Source organism: Canis lupus, chromosome 1, assembly GCF_048164855.1.
Source record: "Canis lupus baileyi chromosome 1, mCanLup2.hap1, whole genome shotgun sequence".
NCBI lineage: Eukaryota > Metazoa > Chordata > Mammalia > Carnivora > Canidae > Canis > Canis lupus.
In genome coordinates, this window is record NC_132838.1 from 1774930 (window position 1) to 1794975 (window position 20046).

A 20046-nucleotide genomic window follows, 5' to 3' on the forward strand; every position below is an offset into this window, starting at 1 on the left:
ATCTGGGTCCCATGGGGCAGTGGTGGCTGTGGCTAGCACCCTGGGAGTCCTGTGGCTAGAGGGACCAAGGCAGCGCACAGGCCAGACCTTCCATCTTGCTTTAAGGCATCTCCACGACAACTGCTGACAGTAGAGGGCTGCCAACGCCTGCCTCCTAAGGGACAGCACGTGCCATTTTGCCAAAACACGAAGCCAGAATTCTGGCAAACGTCCAGATTCAGCACTAATTTCAGAAACTAAAGCAAAACAGAACAGGGGATACCCAGGACAGGCGAGCAGGACACGGCATGCCTTGGGGACATTGGGGGAGACCCAGTCCGGGAGGACCCTGATGGCCAATGGTACTACAGTCTAGGAAGGAGCCATAACTCTAAGGGGCGCCCTGAGCTACGCCATGGGGTGATGCGCCATCTGGGCTGTGCTGCACAACGGCCACCCGGGGACCGTGGTCCGGGGTGCCTATGGTACTCCACAGGAGGAGGAGGAGGTGTGCCACCAGCGCCAGCCTTGTGGGCACCCTGCAGAGCGCAGACCTGGTTGCCCTGCTCATCTGGGCGTGCGGCTCGCTTTTCCCGTTAACCTGCAGCTTGAACGTCTGGAGCAGAACTGAAGACACAGTAAACCTCCCACGGTTCAGCGTTCTCTTGCTCCTCACGAGCCCTGTGGCTGTTCTGAACTGAAGAGCTTGTGCCCTGCAGCCGAGGGCCGTCCTGGGATTCCCAAGGCACTGTGTCCACGCATTGGAAAGCTCATTTTCCACACAAGCCAGAGTGGGGATCTCCATCACCCCCAGTGTGAGGGTTTCTGGCCGGGGCCGAAGCCCAGAGGGGAGGCAGGTCTCCTGGGTCAAGGGTTTGGGTAAAATCCCTTTGCTTCCGAGGTTTCCAGGCCCACGTGGACTTATCACGTAGAAGAAAGTTGTAAAGGCTTTTACAAGTCCTATTTTCCTAAAGCAGCTGAAGCCATAAACTCCGAACCTGGCAGGACCCAGACTTGCCCAAACCAACGACAATCCCACCTGAAGGAAAGGGTGTGACCTCGATCCTAACGCCGTGGGTTTTCAGGGTTGCAGCCAAAGGCCTCCCCACTGCCCGCTGTTTGTTCATTTTCCAAGGGGTCATGGGCACGGTTATCAGGCCGGGGTGGGGGCGGGGGGCGCGGGCACTGAGGCTGCGGGCAGGGATGGGCCTGGACCACACAGGAGCCTGCACAGGCCCATCTGGCTGCAGCCCCCAGCTCTGGGCCACAGGTCAGCCCTCCCGGCGAGGACTTCCCTGAGTTGTGTCAGGAGGCCGCGGGCAGGTCCACCCAGGGCAGAGCTCTGGACAGCGATTCAGCAGGTGTTCCCGGGGTGCATCCTCCCCGCCAGGGCCTGCCGTTCCTGGGGGTCCCCTCCCATCTTGCCACAGGTCGCCCCTTGGGGAGGAGCTGCAGGGACAGGACTAGGGAATGGACCCCGTGCGGTGCCTCATCCCTGGGAGCCCTAGGGGCAGCTTTGGTGGGGCACCCCCTGCCTGCCCTATGCCCTCCAGAACAGTGCAGACCCCTCCTCCCTACAGCTAGATGCACGAACCCCAGACGTTCCCTACAGTTCAATTGGGCGGGCGGCTCAGTGAGACAGGGAGCAGGAGCTTCTTTGTCCAGAAACCCAGGCTCACCCCAGGCGGGCTCCAGCCTCACCCAAGACACTCTGTGCCCCACTGTGTTGTCACCTCGGGCCTCCGCCAGGGCCTGGAATGTGCAGACACGGCAGGCGGTGGGGAACCAGGGGTCAGGGCCGAGGCGGGGCTGCGTGGCCGGAGGGGGACGTTCCGGGGGGACCCTGCACTGCTCCACCGGCTGTCCCCCATGGGGCAGGAGCCTGCACATCCAGAACTGCCCTCCGGAGCCCTGAGCGCTGCCTCCCATCCCCCACAGTGAGCTTGTGGAGCACCCAGGCCTGCATGCAGACAGCACTGCCACAGACAGGTCATGGACATGCAGGTGCTCAGACTCCAAGTCCACGCAGCCGTACGGAGCAGAAAGGAGGTGTGAAGCCGAGCCTCCACGCAGGCGCTGGGACGGCCCAGATAGCACCAAGGTCACCTGATCCACGTGGTTCCCACAGGGACTGCACCAAAGCCCGCATATTCACTTGTCAGAACCGTTCTTTTTCTAACATGAAGTTTAAAGCAAACTCAGTGGTTCAGGATATGACTCAAAATCATCTATGGGGATGCATCCAAGTGAGGCTCCTGCTCCCCAGGCTGCAGGGACCCTGACACTTGCAGTTGGGGCAGAGCCCCTGTGCTGCAGCCACAGGAAACCCCGTGCCCATGGCTGCCTCCCCAGCCCCAAGGGGTCCCAGGGCCTCCATGCTCCTGCTGTGGCCCTTGCCCCTTTTCCACCAGTGACATGAGAGGCAGTGACTGCACCCTACGTCCTCTGTGGCCCCACCACGGCCCCACACCCACCGCCCTCTTGACGAGAATGCACACCCCCACCTGGAAGAGGAGGAGCTCGGGGCCCTGGGACGAAGGGCAGGCCAACATGCGGGCCCTGGCCCACCGGGTCCCAGAGCCCAGAGTCCTCCAGGGATTAGGCTGCTCTCGGCCACGGCCCTACGGGCCTCAGAGCTTCTTACTCTTTCAGTGTAGATGTGGACGTCTCTACCTGCCTTGCTTTCTTGGGACCGCGGCCTCACCCGGAAACACACCTGCCCCACAGCCTAAGGGAGATGGCCCACCGGGCACTGCCCATCCTGAGGCTAAGCAGCCCAATCCTGTGTGTCACCCCTTCCATGTGCTATCCTCAGAGGAAAGCCTCCGAGTAGACACCCACCCTGGTGGGTCTGTGGTCACAACCCCCCCCACATCTGCGGGCGTGTCCCCCCAGCCAGGGCTCCTGACACAGCCAGGCGCCTGTGCACACAGGGTGGGCGTGAGCAGGCCGAGGCAGTGCGGGTCCGCCTCCATGGTAATTCCCACACTTGGATCAGTCTGTGAAAGGAGCCACGTTTCCCATCTCAGTGGTTTGACTTAATGTCAGGACTCAAGCTATTCCCGTCCCCAGGAACACTCAAGGACGTGTCCCTTGCTCCTTCCTCAGTTAATAATGGACGCTCACAACCTCACGTCAAAGGGAGACCTGGGGTCACATCCTGCACACACATCCTGGGAAAAGCACCAGGGAGGTTGAGAAGAAGCCTCCTGGCCTCCCTGCCTCCCACGCCCACTCACTGAGCCACAGCCATCAGGTCAGGACACATTCAGGGCCCCCAAGGCTCAGCCATGAGCTCTGAGCCAGAAGGAGCCACATGGGCAGGAGACGTCTGTCCCTGTGCAGGGATTCAGAGCTCAGGCTTTCTCACCATGTCCTCCTGTGGCAAGCAGTGCACATGTGCCCATCCCCAGCCTCACAGCCGCCCCCTGCACATGTGCCCACCCCCAGCCTCACAGCCTCCCGCTGCACACATGTCCACCCCCAGACTCCCAACCTCCTCCCTGCACACACACCCATCCCCAGCCTCCCCCTGCACACGCGCCCACCCCCACCCCCAGCCTCACAGCCTCCCCCCTGCACACAGGTCCACCCCCCACCCCCAGCCTCACAGCCTCCCCCCCCAACACACACCAGCTGCCTCAGCAGTGGGGTGAAGACTGACCTGGGAAGCTGGTTGTTACCACTGGTGTATCATCATCACCATAGAAAGCTCCTTTCTGAAAACGCTTAAACTAGAGAGCTTATGACTCTGGTTTGGCGGGGTAGTGACTCCAGTACATCACTGCGATTTCTGTGCATTTCCCACACTTTAGGAACAGAGGTATCATCCTGTTAAATTCTAAAACAAATTTGAACTATAGAACTATGAAGTCCTATCAAATGCTGTCATTATGTCTTTAGCTGCAGCAAGGGTGACCTTTCCTCTCTGATTGCTGCAGGCCATAGGACGCCCTGCACAGAGGGGTCACCGTGAGGCCATGTGGACAAAAAGACCCCAAAGGGAAAAGACCCCACAGCACCCCAAGTTCTGGGAAAGGCTAGCGCTGCACACTGTCATTAAAAATCATCTCCTTTTCCCGGTAGGACGGATGTCAAAGTGCATCCAGTGACAGGAACAGCAGGTTTGTGACAAAGTCTCCACCCAGTTTTAGAGGGTGTTAAAAACCCGGCCCTGGGGCTGCACCCGGAGACCCTGCTGATGCCCCAGGCACTGGCGGGACGGGGCAGGAAGCCTGGTGGGGCAGCCCCTCCCACGGGGCCCCTGCTGCCCTGGGCACCAGCACACAGGACCGCGCGGCGCTGGCACGAGGGACCAGGAAACACATTTTGTGTGGAACCGAAACAGGGGGAAAGGTCAGCGTCCAACCCCCGAGGCAGCGGGGGGCCCTAGGGCTTTGTTTGTTCACTGAGCGCACAGGAATGTCGGACCCCCAGGAGCTCGCGGGGAGACCCCAGGACCAGGCAACGGCTGCCAAAGCCCTGAGCGGAGTCAGGCGCCTGTGGTCTGCACCCAGGGCCTGGGACCACCAGGGGAACCCGAGTTCCCACAGGCGCCCTGCGAGCCTCTCAGAGGAGGTGGTACTGGGGCTGCTGTGAAAGCATCCTGCCGTCTTGGCGGATGCAAAGCTGGGGGTTTGGGCTGAACTGAGTCGCCAAAATTCAAGGGTTGGAGTCTCAAACCTGGGACCTCCGAATGCGACTGTATGTGGATGCCGGGTCGAGTTAGAGCGAGGTCACCAGGTGGGCCCTGGCCCAGTAACAGTGTCCTTGTCAGCAGGGGACTTCTGGACACGGATGCAGCAGAGAAGAAACACAGCAGCCATCCCTAAGCCCCGGGGACAGGCCTTGGAAGGGGCCAACCCACCAGCGCCATGACCTCTGCCCGTGGGAAACTGGTGTCCACAACGGCCCGGCCTGTGGCATCACGACGCAGCCCGAGTGTGGACCAACACCCAGGGCGACCGGCACGGTCACACTTTCCCCAGGCCACGGTCACCTTACAACCTGTGTCTTGACCCCGGAGTCCAGGGGGTCCTGGTATGGGTGACCACGGCCCTCATGGGCCATGAAAACGCCGGCAGTCATAACCGGCACTGCGTCAGCCTGTGTGCGTCAGGTAGTTAGTTACTTTAGGAATATTCTTACTTTTACTTGAAAATTATTAAGAGAGGGGGTGCCTGGGTGGCTCCGTCAGTGGAGCCTTCAGCTCAGGTCATGACTTCAGGGTCCTGGGATCGAGTCTCAGGACGAGCTCCCTGCCCAGCGGGGGGTCTGCTTCTCCCTCTCCCTCTGCCCCTCCTTCTGTTTGCCTGCTTATTCTCTCGCTCTAATAAATAAATGAAATCTTTAAAAAAATTATAAAGACAGTATAAGGGCATAAACAAATCTTTAAGTTTTTTAAATGCCTCCAAATGGGTTTTTAAGTTCCCGTTTATGAATTAGAGCCAGATGGTGAGACACACTTGTTTTGATGATAACTCTGAGCACAGTAGCTTCCGGAGCTGAGTATGGAAAGTCGATGTTGGGACAGGGATGTGGACACATCTTAACACAGGTCAAGAAAAATCAGTGCTGCTTGTTTTTTTTTTAAGTGGCTCTGAGTACACATGTTGTTCTGCCAGAAAGGGGGCTTCACCGGCCCACTGCTCAGATTCACGTGTTTTTTTTTTTTTTTTTTGCCACAAACTCTCACAAGGTTTAGTTGGCTTTGCCCAAAACTACAACTCAACTACCACCTCCCACCCCCGCTGCTGCCCCCGCATCGCATGCCCTAGCTCAGAGCGGAGCCCAGCACACGGTGTAGGGAGTGCCTGAGTGGGAACCGGTGGGGCTGATTTCCTGGAGCTGCTTCCATTGGCACCACCAACAAAAAGGGCCGGGAAATCAAATGCCGAGTCCACGACACTCGACAGCACACAGAAGCATGTGTGCAGCTGCGTGTGCGTCCCGGGGGAGGGGGGCACAGCCGACACGCCATGGCTGCACCCTGCCACGGGAGGCACATTTTCATGCCTGATAAAAATCCTGGAGCAGAAAGCCTGTGCCAGGGGTCATTAGAGGCCCACCTGTTGGGAAAGCTGTTTAGTTAAAAATAAAAACAGTAGGCTGGATAAGTGCACCCGGTGGAGGGGCAGCAGCCATACTCCGCCGGAAAGAAACAACAACCCGAGCCTGGCGCTCGGGGCCCGCATGAGCCCTCCATCGTCAGCCAGCGGGGAGCGCGTGCCATCCCCAGGGACCAGGTGGCCGTGTTGTGCTGCGATCGCGGGCAGGGCTGCCCACGGGGACCGGGTTTGCGCTCCAGGGGAATTGCTGAGCAGAGGCCCCATCTGCATGTGTGCTGGTGGCAGCAATTAGGCGGGACAAAGGAAGCAGTTGAGCGGTGGAGGCAAACACAGGAGGAGGGGCATTTGGTTTTGTTAAAAAACAAACAAACAAAACAGAAGCCTGCGTGCATGTGCATGTGAGCCCTCATTAGGGGCCAACGGGTTCCCCCCTCATCCACGCACTGGAGTCCTCCCCCAGCACTGAGAACATGGCCTAGTTAGGACACAGGACCTGCAAGGGCATTACTGGTGAACACCAGGTCTTCAGGGTGTCCTCAGAGACAGCAGGTTTGGACACACACACGAGGAGGGGACGCCGCAACACGATGGCAGAGGGAAGGATGCCCCGAAAGCCAGGGGATGCGATGCCCTGAGCACGCACAGGTGGCAGGGGCCCCAGAACGACGCGGCCCCCCTGGCAGCCTGGTGGGGACCTCCACCCCCTGCGGCCCCCTGCAAGCTCCGTCCCTGCTCACCTGGCAAATGACGTTGGGGACCTGGGCCTGGCCCACTGGTATGGGTGCTGCGGCACCGACAGGTACTGGTCACAGAAGGCACCCTTGCGGATATGTTGGAAAGATGTGAACTCTTCGGGCAGGAACTCGGCTGTGGGCGGCGTGGTCCCCAGATCCTCACCAGCTGGCTCCACTTTGAGGGCCACGGAGGGGCAGTGGTCTGGGGCGGTCTTGCGTGCCTTCACAGGGACGCCGTCCAGCTCCAGGCTGTTGTCGGTGGTGAGGGCGTTGATGGCAGCCACGATGGCCGAGCTGGTGTACTGCGTGCTGTTGCCCAGCCAGGTGTCATCAGTGATGCTGACCCGTGGTGAGCTGTGCGGGGACGGCGTGGGTGAGTGGTGTGGGGAGCAGGACAGCTGCCGGCCGTTGAGGCCGTACTTCCTCTTGTTGCAGGGGGACGAGGGCCGGGACGTGCGGGCCCCCAACCAGCTCTCCTCCGTGATGCTGGTGCGGGGCGAGGTGGAGGGCGAGTGTCTGGGGGAGCTGAGCAGGCCGCAGGCCCCCAGGCCCCGGGGGAAAGCCTCCTCAGGGTCCGTGGTCTTGGGGGACACACAGGGCGACTGCCATGGGGACGTCTGTGGGGACGCGTAGGGGTAGGAGAAGTTAGACTCATAGGATGAGGCCTCTGAGTTGCAGCTGCGTGAGGACAGGCTGCTGGCCGGGCTGAGGCACGAGGGGTCCCGGTAGGCCTCCAGGTTGGGCAGGTTCAGGGTGGCTGTGGAGGAGGGCCGCTTGGAGCTGGGAAGGACGTCTTCCACCTCCACGTCGTGGAAGAACTGGCTGTTACTGTGGTGCATGCCCAGGTACGAGGTGATCTCGATGCGAGGACTCTCCAGGGCAGGGGCCCCATTGGGCCGGATGTGGCCGGAGGACAGGAAGTAGCTGGAGGGCCCGGTGTCCACAGCCCCACCATAGCCCGGGGGCTGGCTGGCCGCAGGAGCTGGCATGCCCGGGCCCGAGGTCTGCAGGTCGTGGCACGGAGCTGGCAGTGATGGGTGAGCCGGGCCAGGAGGCAGAACAGAGCTGATGCTCGACGGTGCATAACTGTAGTGCTCTGCAAACGGGCAGAAGGGAAGATGGCGTGAGGGGCCAGTCACCAAAAAGGACACGCACTGCTCCATGAGCCCAGCGGCACCGACAGGCCAGCGGGTCCCAGCTTGTCCTGGTCCACCCTCCCTCCCCTGCTGCTGGTGCTCGGGCTCCCATCGCCCCCACGCCGCCGCGGGCTCCCACCGACCTCCCTCTACTCAAAGACTGCCTGCCCAGATCTCAGTCCCCAGCCGCAGCCGGTGTTATCCTCCCTGGGTTATCTCTTCTTCAACATGTAGCATCACTGACATCCACCATCTCTGACCAGGATAAACTAACTTTGCCTGCCTTAGTGTACTTGCCTTCATGGCTGTCTTCAGAGCCTAAGCCTGTGCCTGACAAATAGGTGGACAGACGGATGGATGGGCCCGTGGGTGGATAGACGGGTGAGTGGGTGGGTGGAGGGGTGGACGGGTAGAGGGATGGGTGAGTTCCAGCTACAGGAACCCGGACATTTAAAGAGATTTAATAACCTCATCACTGACAAGGTGCCTTAACCACTTGCTACAAAGAAAACACCTCAAGGACCAGATAGAAGCACAGGTTTTGGGGTCGCTCTCATGTAAATTCTGATGCTAGTTCATGGCCTAGTGATCCCAGTTTCAAAAAAAAAAAAAAAAAAAAAGCCTAGAACATCAATGCACAGCAAGATTTAAGAATCGTTACATGCTAATTATAACCTCTATAAGGTATGTTTAAAAAAAAATCATTACTGCCATAATTAGAATTTTTACCAGAAAAGCCACATTTCTAGATTTCCTATTTGAAAAGACACCTAATAACACCTTGGTACGTCAGTGCCGTGCACTGGGAGGAGTCTTCCGAGGTCTCTAAATAATGGAAGTGCATGCCTGGAAACCATACACCGGGCCTGGTTTAGTGCGCTGCGGGAGGCCCCAGTCCCATGACACTGCTGCCCTTCTGGGCAGGAACCTGCCCGCGCCAGCACTGCTGGGCAATGAGGGTCCCCAAGTATGGGCTCACACTCCACTATGTTTGGGGACAGAAAGGGGCTGAGCACCCCAAATACAGGGGGTCTCTGCCCGCCGTTATTTCCAAGAGCCATTCGACCACTCCCTGGTCGTGCAGGCTCTCTGTCCTTGGAATCACCAAGTCCCTGTTTTTACTGCTTGGGGGCCCCCAGACCTGAGTGCTCCCTGGATGGCCTCTGCTCCTCCAGGCCCCCCAGGTGCTGCAAAGAGCGCACAGCCCCCCACCCCCACCCCCGCCGAGGGCATCAGCCTTCCAGATGCTTGGCTCCAGTACCAGATGGCCTGGGGAGCCCTGCCCAGGAAGGGCTGCGTCAGGATGGCTGTGCCTGCATGAGCCTACAGCTCATGCACCCAGGGGCCCGTGGCCCGTGTCCTGTCAGCACCGCCCACCTGCTCCCATGGAGTGCAGTGAGGAGCTGGGAAGGCCCAGCACCCTCCCCCACCCCCCCACCCCTGTTTCCATTTCCCTGGGACAGGAGGTGGTGCTGGGCCCAGGGGGACCTGCCCCTGGGACCCCCTCCCATGCTTGCCGGCGCTTACCACCACCTCTTCGCACCCTTACATGCTCACCAACACCCTCAATACACAACTGCAACCAAAAGTTTAAAGCTATAATCTTTGTAAAAATCAAACAAGGAGTGAAAAACCCAGAAAAGGAAGTTCCCAGAGGAGGTCAGGGATCCTCAGAAGAGGCAGTGCGGGGGCTGCGGGTCCCAGGGCCCCCCCTCCCAAGGCACATCTCCCACAGCTGGACCTGCCAAGCTGCTGCACAGGTGCCCCAGCAGAAGTGGTCCACGGGGACCCAGGGGGCAGTGGGGGCCAGGCCTGCGGGGGGAGGCGAGTGCCCCAAGCGATCCGCAGGGTGGAGAGGGCTGAGGGGCACACAGGATCCGTCAGGAGCTACAGGGGAGTGAGTGCTCATCACCATCCCCCGTGATCCGTCTGAGAGTTGCCTCAACAGATGGCTCGCTTTAGCCACACGCACGGTACTTTGCCTGTATTATTCATACTTCTGCACATGTACATGACACGTCTCCATGTGCCCCCACATGCATGAGACACACGTGTACAAGCACACATGTCGGGACGGGGCCATGACACACCTGCGGAGGTAGACCTGTTCGACCAGCGCAGGGAGCGAGTCGGTGAGTGCGCACTGTACCCATCTGCGCACAACGACCATCACCGTCAAATGACTGACAGAGTTCGTTTTGCACGCTTAGGTGGGCACAATCTTCACACTTAGACTTCAACCCATAAATGTACTGTGTCACACAATCACACAGTGTAAAGAGTGGGGGGCCCCCCTCCACCCCAGCTTCTGGTTCACCGCCGGCGGTGGACTCCGCCTCCCCCTGTGCTGTGGCACCCAGGACACGCGCTGCCCAAGCACCTGCACAGGCTGCACACACCCTCTGGCCATCTCCAGCTCCACCTATGCATCCATGACCCCGGGTCGTTGCTGCCCCCTCCCCCCGGTTCCATGTCCGCACCCCACGCACCCATCACCCCCCTGCTGGCCCCTCGTTGATCCAGGTGGGCACTTTCTGGGGCCCCCGAGAAAGGAGCAGGGTGCCACCTCCCGCATCTCAGCTCTGCCTAGGCTCTGGGGGTGGACATGCCAGTGCCCCAAGAACCCTGTGCCACGGACACCAGGGGTGGTCCTTTCTCTGAGCGTGTCTCCAAGCAGCCATGAGGAAGCAAGGAAGCGAGTGGCCGACCTGTGGGCTCAGGCCTAACTGCCCCCCAGGCCCGACCTGGAGGTGGCGACGTCCTCACCACAGGGACAACCGGGCCAAACGCTCCCAGATGCATGAGGGCCCTGGGCCTGGCCCATGCTGGTGGGGAACATGCTCCGGGGCGGAGCACACAGAGAGACGCACATGACCTAGCCTCTCGCCAGCAGCAAGCTTCCCTCTCAGACAGAAATCACCTGTGGCATGAAAGCTCGCAGTCAAGGTTGACAGGAATGTCAGGCACCATCACAAGGGTTAGAGCGTGTCACAGGCCCTGCCTGCGAGGAGTCCAGGACGTCCCTGGGCCACCCCTGTGTCCCGGCCCAGTTGGTATCACAGGTGTCTACAACTTGTTTTAAGAGATGGGGCACCTGGCTTGCTCTGTCAGAAGAGCCTGCAGCTCTTGATCTCGGGGTCGGGAGTTTGAGCCCTGCGCTGGGAGTGGGAGCTGGTTGAAGAACTGATAATCAGGAGAGAGAGAGAGATAGCAAGAGCGTGAGAGAGAGGGAGAGCGCGAGCTGACCCCATGGGTCCAGTAACGATTGTTGGCAGGAAGGTAATCTCAAGATTTGGAAAACAAATCCTCGCAGAGTCAATGAGGTAGGTCTGGGGGCCTCTCCCCTTCCCCCGCCCCCCCGCCACGCTCCGGGTGCCCCGACCTGAGGCTGACTGCTCAGGGCGCTGAGGCTGGTGGGGGGGGGCCTGGGGGACTGGCAGACTGAGGCAGGTCTGACCTGGGGTCTGGAAGAGGCAGGGTGCATGAGAAGAAGGGCTCTGACACCCAGAGGATCCTGACACGGCCCTGACATAAACCAGTCTGTCAATAATCACGATTCCAGGAGACAAGAAAAAAAAAAAACATAAAGCTTCTATTTAAAAACAAAAAACCCACCTAAAGCATGACTTTTCCTTAATTAAACAAATTACAAACTGAAAGCCTTAAATGCCTGAACTTCACTACAAACGACGGGGGCTGTCGAGTGATAAAGGTCCATGTTCTAGAACAAACACACGTGCACGGGGACATCCCAGCTCGGCCCTGGGCCTGGGCGCTATGGGAGGGGGCAGGGGGAGGGCTCCTTCCACTCCCCCCCCCCCCCGCAACTGGTTTGGTTTCATTAACCACCTAAACTGTTTTCAAATCCAAAACCTTTCACTATGGGAAGCACCACACTCACATGGAATGATTTGATTTCCGGTACCTTCCCTAACAGTCCTGAGATGCTCCGGCTGACTTCCATCCTACCAGGAGCTGGAAAACACTCAGCGTCCATGAGGGTCACGCTCCTCGGGACGGCTGCTTGCCAGGCCGAGGGCTGAGGGCCGAGGACTGTCCCTGAGAGGCGAGTACAAGAGAAACCGCCCTGACCTCGGCGAGCATTACTCCAAAGGTTTCCTGCATGGACGATACTAAATCCTGTTCATCCCCCTGAAAACACAACCTGCATGTCTTGGTTCCCAGATGTCTACCCGGGCAAGGCGCCTGGGGCCACGAGGATGGGCACTTCGGGGACACAGGATGCAGGTAGCACCTAGGCCGCTACCCCTTGGCATCCCTTGGGCTAATTCACAGCACACTTGGCACAAGGGTTTCATCTCGTTCTCAGAAAATTTATTTCAGAACCAATTTTGTCATTTCTCATCAACTAGGAGAAGGTATACCCGCATCCTTTCTCCTGGCACTGACAGTGCCTGGGCCTCCCCACACTGTTCCACTCATACCAGCAGGTGCACCAGGTGAGCTCCCTTCGGGTCCACCCACTGAGCCGGTCCCACCCAGCCTCTCCTCTGGGGCACGTGCTGGCCTCGAACCACAGACACAAAGCTGGACATTGAAGCCCAGGAGCCACGACAGCCGGTCCATCCTTGCCGGGGGCACCGAGAGCCACCAGGCAGTGGGATGGTCATTTCCCAGGGAGTGGAAACAAAACAAAACCACAACTTGAAACACACTCCAGGCCTGGAGCTCGCTGCGGGCGCCGTATATGCGCAGCACCCAGGGGCGCTCAGTCCACGGGGCTGGGGCTGCCCATCGACCTGCGTTGGACAAGAAACCTGCGGCCTGAGAACGGCCCCTCTCGGCAGCACCCCCACTGCCCGGCCCACAAACAGGCACACCTACCTCTCGTAGGGCCCTGGGTCCAGCCTGGTGCCCTCGGGGTGTCCCCATGGCACCCACTCCCACCACCCCTGGGGGTGTCCCCACGGCCCCTGCACACGATTTGTCACCTCAGGCCGCCACCCTCATTTTTTTAAGGAATTAAACATCTGCGTGTCTTCAGCGACCGTGTCACTCAGACGAGGACACAGGACTAATGCGTCCTGGGACAATAACCGCCAGGTGGAACAGGCCTGGAACCCTGGGACAAACCGCAGAGGACGGAGGCCCCGCAGGCCGAGCGCGGCCCCTGAGCTCCTGCCCGGACACCCTGGTTCCCCTGTCACCGTCCCAGTGCTGAGCGTGGACAAAGTCCCTCCAGAGACGAGCCCTTTCTTGTGGCCCTGAGGTGCTGCCTGCGGCCCCGACGTCCAGCCCCGGCGTCCAGCTCCCACCTGAGGCCCCGCCAACTTCCTCCGAGTTGCCAGGGCGACGACAGCAGAGCAGACAGCCGAGCCAGGAGCCGAGGAGCCGAGGAGCCGGAGCCCCAGCCTGTGGGAAGCGGGGCCACGCCCGCCTCCCGGCCACCACCGCAGGCGGCTATTTCCTGAGAGCCCCGGGACGGCTTCCGGGTGCCTGCTCGCGGCTCGGGGACGGGCCCACGGCCTTGGGGACACAAGGAGGCCGCGGGACCCCACACAACCTCGTGTCCAGCCCTGCGGCCGGCCAGTTGTGCGTGAAGCACGGTCAGCACCACGCCCGGCGGGCCCTCAGGGAAGAGGGACCTCCAGTCCCCAAGCGGGTGGGCGCTGCGGAGCCCGGGAGCTCGCAGGCTGTGGGCGGGGGTCGGTCCGCATCCCTGCGCCACCACGTATGAGGCTGTTACCCTGCCTCCCGGCCCAACTCACAGGCACTCGGTCACTTGTTCATACCCAGGCTCGTTCCAGAAACAACGTGAAGCCCTTTCCATCCCCTGAAAGGCTGGAGAACCCAACAGATCACCTCATATCTAGTGACACGACGCGGTTACAAACACTACGAACACGAACAGGGGGCTTCGCTCCTCGTCAAAACCTGGCAGCAACCACAGGTGCCCCCAGCAGATGGCAGGTCCATAAACCCGGTCCGTCCGCCCCAGGGACACAGTCAGCCCTCAGCAGGAAGCCCACGGGCCCTGAGGTGATGCGGAGGGATCCTGAGGGCACGTGGCCAAGAGGAAGGTGACCCTGACCCCAGGACGTTCTGGGAAAGGCAGAACTGTGGAGATGGTGCAGACCTGGGGTGGCTGGAGCTGGCAGGGTGAGGAGGACGGGGGGTGGGGGTCACGGAGGGTCCAGGGCAGCACGCAGACCCCGTGTGACCCAGGGACGGGCATGCGACCATACACGTGTGCAATCCCGCAGCATGCGCGGGCGGCCCTGGGCGAGCCCGAATGTGCACCATGGCCTGTGGGTGATAAAGACGAGTCGGGCAGGAACAGGTGCCTTACCCTGCGCAGGTGTTAGGGACAGGGCAGGGGGTCTCGGGGAGTTCGCCTATCTTCCTCTCGACTCTCTCGAGCCTAAAACCACTTCTCAAAGATAATCTTAATAAAACACGAATACCTCTCACAAAAATATGTTAAAAAAGGAATGTTTTCTAGCCACTTCTAGCACAAGACTCGGGAAAGAGCCCCCTCTCTGCTCATCCTCCTCCACGCTGCCAGTAGCCTCCCTTCCCCCCAAGCCTGGTACGGGCGGAGGCCCAGGTGCGCAGTCTGGAGGCCTTCCTGCAGGAGGCTGTCTGGGGCCGTGTGCCTCTGGGGGCAGGGCTGGGGCACCCATGCAGCCCTCAGGACGTTACTGGAGCTGAATTCGGGGGGTACATGGCGGTGGTGAGGCCCTCCCGGATCTGGGCACCCCAGCCGCAGAAGCCCCTTCCAGCAGGGCAGCACCCAAGGACCGGAAATGGCCGAGGCCCCGAGCGTCCAGGACCGGCCTTCACGGCCGCGCGGCCCCCATGTTCGCCCCGTGCCTCTCCTCAAAGACCCGCTCATGGATGGAACCCGAGGGATGAGGATGTGAGGGCCGGCTCCCCAGCAGCACCACAGGTGGCCGGACCCAAGCGAGAGCCCAGAAGGCCTCAGAGAGCACTGCTCCCGACCCCTTCCAGCGATCACCGGGGCTCCCGCCAACCGCAGAGGCTGGGGACCCCCCCAGAAGACGAAGATGGGGTACAGAGAACAGAGTGCAGGCAGCCTCTGCCTGGTTGGAACGTTTATTTTTTAAAAATGAACAGGACGTTACAGTTTTTAAAAGAGGGGTGGTGAGTGACATGGAAAATATTATACAATCATCACAGACGCGGTCGCGTGCGTGCCAAGTGTGCTGCGGTCAGCTTCCTCCCTGCGCGCCACGTGGGCAGGACGGGGTGGGGGCCGGGCGCCCTGCAGCGGGGTCCCTGCCCCCCCCAGCCCGCCAGCCGGTGCCCCAGGAGCCATAGCCCCACGCGGGAGCACCCACTCCTGCGGGCTGAAGGTTTCCACAGTTGTTTGTTTAACGGAAACCTTTTTGCACAGAAGAGAAAATGAAAGAGAAGGCTGTGCGCCCCGAGGGCTACGTCTGGGAGTCTGGGAGGGGGTGGGCGGAGTGGAGGTCTGGGGGGGCCTGGCCCCTGCCCTCTGGCCACAGCCGGCTGAGCACCACCTGTCCCGCTGTGGCCGCCAAGTCCCAGGCCTTGGACACTCCTGTGGCCAGGCGTAAGCAGCACACTGCCACTCCAGCCCGCCCCCCCCCCCTGCCCTGCCACAGGGGGCGCTCCACACACCCCACCCCTGAGCCCTGGCCACCCCCACCCCTGCTCCCTACCCTGCACCCCTGTCAGCAGGGGCACTGCCCCCCTCTCCCCCGCCTCCACGCCAGCCCCTCTGACTTCACTCTGGTTCCTGCCCACCCCAGGCCCAGACCCCTTGCGCTCTTGAGGGTGGGCTGCATCCCTGATCCTATGCCCCAGGCCCCTGCACCCCAACCTAACACCCCCCACCCCTCTGCACCCTGACAACACACCTCCGAACCATACTCTTGGTCATGTATCCTCTGGGGCCCTGTACCCCATACCCTGTACCCCTGGAGCTCTACACCCCAGGCCTCTACATCCCCTGACTCTACCCCTGGGGGTCCTGCACCCCAATCCAACACTCCTCCTCTGTACCCCCCAACCCTGCACCTCAGAACTGTGCTCTTGGCCTTGTACCCCTCCCCGAGCCCCTGCACCCCCCCAGTCCTGTACCCCCGGGGTCCCTGCACACCCCCAGTCCTATACCACCAGGGCTCCTGCACCCCCCGAGTCCTGTACCACCAGGGCCCTTGCACCCCCCGAGTCCTGTACCCCCCCAGCCTGCATGCCCCCAGCCCTGCACCCCATACCCTGCACCCCTGGAGCCCTACACCCCAGGCCCCTGCATCCTTTGACCCTGTACCCCTGGGGGTTCCTGCACTCCAACCACCCTGCACCTCAGAACTGTGCTCTTGGCCCTGTACCACCCTCCCTGGGGTCCCTGCACCCCCCAATCCTGTACCCCAGAGTCCCTGCACCCCCCCAGTCCTGTCCCCGGGGCCCTGTGCCCCTCACCCTGCACACCCCCAGCCCTGCACCCCAACCCAACACGCCCCTGAAACCCCTGACCTGGGGGGCCCCTTTACCTGCCCCTTGCACCTCCGTGGCCCGCACCCCCGGAGCCCCGCATCCCGAGGGCCCTGCACCCCTCGCCGGCCCCTCCCGGCCCCAGGCCCCCCGCGGACCCACCTGGGGCAGCGGCGGTGCCCTCGTCGCTCTGGTTAAACTCGAAAAGGAAGTCGAAGTCGAACTCCTGGTCCTGCTCCAGCCCCGTCATGCTGGGATGGGCGGGGGGCTGGGGTCAGCGGAGGGGGCGGGGCGCAGGGCGCGGGGTCGAGGTCCGGCCGGGTCAGCCCGGGTCCTGGCCTAGTCCGGGGGCCGGGGCCGGGGCCTGGCTGGGGGTCGGGGCCGGGGCCGGGGCCGGGGTCGGGGTCGGGGCCCAGAGCGTGGCCCCGGCCGCGGGCACCTGTGGTTGCGCCGCCGCGGGCTCCGCTGCGCCGGGCGCCGGGCCGCGTCCCGGGGTAACGTGACTCCCGCCCCCGCCCCTCCCCCGCCCCCGCCCCCCCCCCCCCCAGTGTTTCCGGGTTGACATAAACAAGCCCTCGCCGGCCGCGGCTTCCGAGTTTTAAATAAACTCCCCGGGCAGCCCGGGCGCACGCGGCCCTCCCGTGTCCCCCGCTCCCCGCCCGCGCCCGGGGGTCCTGTGCGCGCCGCGGCCTGGGGAGAGGGTGGGGCCCGCGTGCGCCCCGCGGTCGGCGGAGAGGGTGGGGGACCCTGTGCGCCCCGGTCGGGGAGGGGGCGGGGGCGGGGCGGGGCGGGGTCCGCGTGCACCCAGGCTGCCGGGGGAGGCGGGGGCGGGCCAAGAGCCCGCGGCGGGGACCCTCGCTGGCCCTGCGGCCCGGGACACCATGCGGCGCAAAGACCACGACAAGGTCCCAGAGAGTCGGCCCACTGAGTTTCTGTAAAAGTTCTTTAAAAAGCTCCCAAACCGAGAGCCTCCCTGGGGTAAGGATGCAGCGTCTGGGTCCCTGCCGGAGTCTACAACATGCACGACCGCCCAAGGCGGTGCGCCCAGCCCAAGGCCGACTGGCAGTGCAGGGACAGCAGGGCCTGCTTCCCTGGCTGCTCTGCTCCCGCCGCCCCGCCGGAAGGCCACTTTCCTCCCTGTCGCTGGGAAAGTGCAGCCCCCCTATCCTGAGTGCTCCCCCCTGCTCTGACTGCCCATAGTGACCAGCTGACCGCAGCCCCTTTGTGCTCTACCGTCTTCCCTACAGGCCAGCAGCCACCTGCCGCCATTTCTCCTCCGTGGTACCTCTGCTCACTCATCCTGCTCCCTGGAGTCCACCCAGAGCTGCACAGCTGAGAGCAGGGGGCTCTGGATCCCAGGCTGGGCTGCCGGGCAGTGTGGCCACCGCACACGGAAGGCAAGAGACATGTGGGCACTGTGTGTCCTCTCTCCCAGCTGTCTGCTCTGACTGTCCCCGTGTGTGGACCTGCAGGGGACTTCATGGGACTCTGAGATCCACCCGTGGAGGGAACTCCCATGGAGAGAAGGGAGTGCCCTGAGCTGGTGTCTGCAAGTCGCCGCTTACCACCACTGCCCTCTCTGCCCTGCAGGCCCTCTGGCCCCACAGGCGCTGCTTCCCCCTCCTCAAGCAAATAACCTGCAAGTCACGTGCCTCCACCCCAGGCTTGTCTCCCCTGCCCCTTTTCAGATGGCTGGTTTTCTCCAGTGATAAACTATGGTTCACTTTGGCCTGATTTAGTTTCTAATAATAGTCCTCACTTTGACATGGATGTTGGAGGGTTGTTGTGTTTTAACTTAGCTTTTTTTGCTGACCTTTGGGCAAACGAAGTCTGCTTCTATTGAGAAGCAACATTTCATTTTCTTTTTCCAGTTGTTTTCCCCGCTGCCACCTCTCATCCCCACCAAAAATTTATATGGGCCCTCATGTAGTTTAGTCGCCAGCTTTTCGTTTGAGGGTTCGAGAGAGCGGGTGTGCACTTCCGCATGCAGGTGTCCACTTAGTTCCCACCTGGCCGGGGCGGGACGGGGACGAGGCCCAGGCCCGCTCTGTCCCCCACCTACTTTCAGATCCCTCAGCACAGGAGCCAGATGGCCAGGCCAGTTTTATAAAAGCTCCTCTTACCCCCCACCCCCACCCCACCCCGTGCCTTTCAACTGGTAAATGGTTCAGAGCTATTTGCCAATTCAGCAGACACTCCTGTCCTGATGGAAATGTTTAGCTTGGCGCTTCCTCCTAGCGGCTGCGGGTGTTCACGGTGCACAGGGCTCCAACCCAGGGTGTGATAAAGCAGGGCCTCTTCTAATCTGGATTAGGGAACAAGGCTACGAAGTTAAGTGTTGGGAGAACAGAGTGAGCTTTGTTCTGCTCTGGAGAGCCCGCGGGCCTTCTGTGTGGAGCAACCCTGGAGTGGGTGGCTGGGTGGCTATGATTGAGGCCTTGCATTTCTCTGCATTCTCCACGCGGAAAAACAGGCACAGAGCCTTCAGAAACAACAGTGGCTAATGAGCTTCAACCCAGATGCTCATTAAACCACAGGGAAGTGCCGGGGAATCTCGCAGACTCTCACGCGGGCAGCTGATGCCTTAGTCAGGCCTCAGGGAGAGGACACATCATGTCCCCCGACACCCAGTGAGGCAGGCGCTGACCTGCAGGAGGCCGTGTCTCCCATCCCCTCAGCCTGGCTGCGCCAAGAGCTCCATCACACTCTCTGGCTGCCTAGTGGCAGCCTTCTGTGAAATACCCCCCAGTCACCTCGTAGTCTCCAGGCACCACTGCACCTGGCCTGCTCCCTCTTCCCAGAGGCCCTTTCCAACGCACTCTCACCAGGAGGAAGCAGGAAGAATCAGCACCAGCCCAGAGATGGGGTTTCTACTTGTAAAAAAAAGATTATTCCGGGATGGACCACTGACTCTTCAAGTAGACATTTGAGCTTTGAAAGACCCGCATTTTTTTAAAGGCAGTGTTAAAAAAAAATACATGTGCACAGACTTTGAAAAAGGTGCCCAAGAAGTTAAGACCAAACCCTTGGCGCACTTTTAAAAAATTGCTCTAACAGCAGGAACTTGTCCCATAAATACTCCCTGATGCTTATGTTGAAATATTTCCTGAACTGGGATGAGATGGAGAAACATACCTCCTCCCTCACTGATACAAAACACAGAGGAAATGGCTGAGCACCCTCTATCAAGGGTACTGCCTGGGGCTCATCTGGGTCACCAACAAGTACCTCCCCAAAGCTGCCAGTCCTTGGAGGATGCGGCTCTGTGGCCATGGGCCCACTAAGGGGATGGTGCCACCGGGGACGGTGCTGGAAGGACGTCTGCCCTTATAAAAAGAGGAATCCCCACTACACGCTGGCATCTTTGCCAACTTTGCTAAAATAATTTAAAAAAATACTTGGGAGCCGATGAGGTGTTTGGGAAGCTGTCTCCCCATTTCCCGGGCACATCTGCTGTTCTGATCCCTACTCAGGGTGCTGGTGGCCCCTGCTGGAGCCTGTCCTCAGACACCTGCAGGAGCACCCCCGTCAGGAGCTCCAGGCCGCAGGGCCAGGTGCTGGCTCCTGTAGGGCGGAGGGCAGGCGTGCGGGGCCGTTGGCCAGACTCGGAGGCAGGAGTGTTTTCGGGACATACACTTAGGCACCTTTGGGACCACAAACAAGCGGCTTGAAACTCGAGGGTCCCTT

The 20046-nt window shown here is 60.9% G+C and overlaps 1 protein-coding gene across 9 annotated transcripts in view; it reads right to left on the minus strand.

The window, feature by feature from the left end:
• Window positions 1-20046, minus strand: part of NFATC1 (nuclear factor of activated T cells 1) — a 96231-nt gene that overhangs the window by 75234 nt on the left and 951 nt on the right. For 7 of the 9 annotated variants that reach the window (XM_072816447.1, XM_072816722.1, XM_072816583.1 and 4 more), the window contains exon 2: window positions 6785-7877. In XM_072816447.1, coding sequence (XP_072672548.1) covers window positions 6785-7877 — 1093 coding nt within the window. Of the gene's footprint in view, window positions 1-6784; window positions 7878-16521; window positions 16731-20046 lie in introns of those variants that run through there. The other 2 variants (XM_072816508.1, XM_072816658.1) reach the window with 2 other exon arrangements.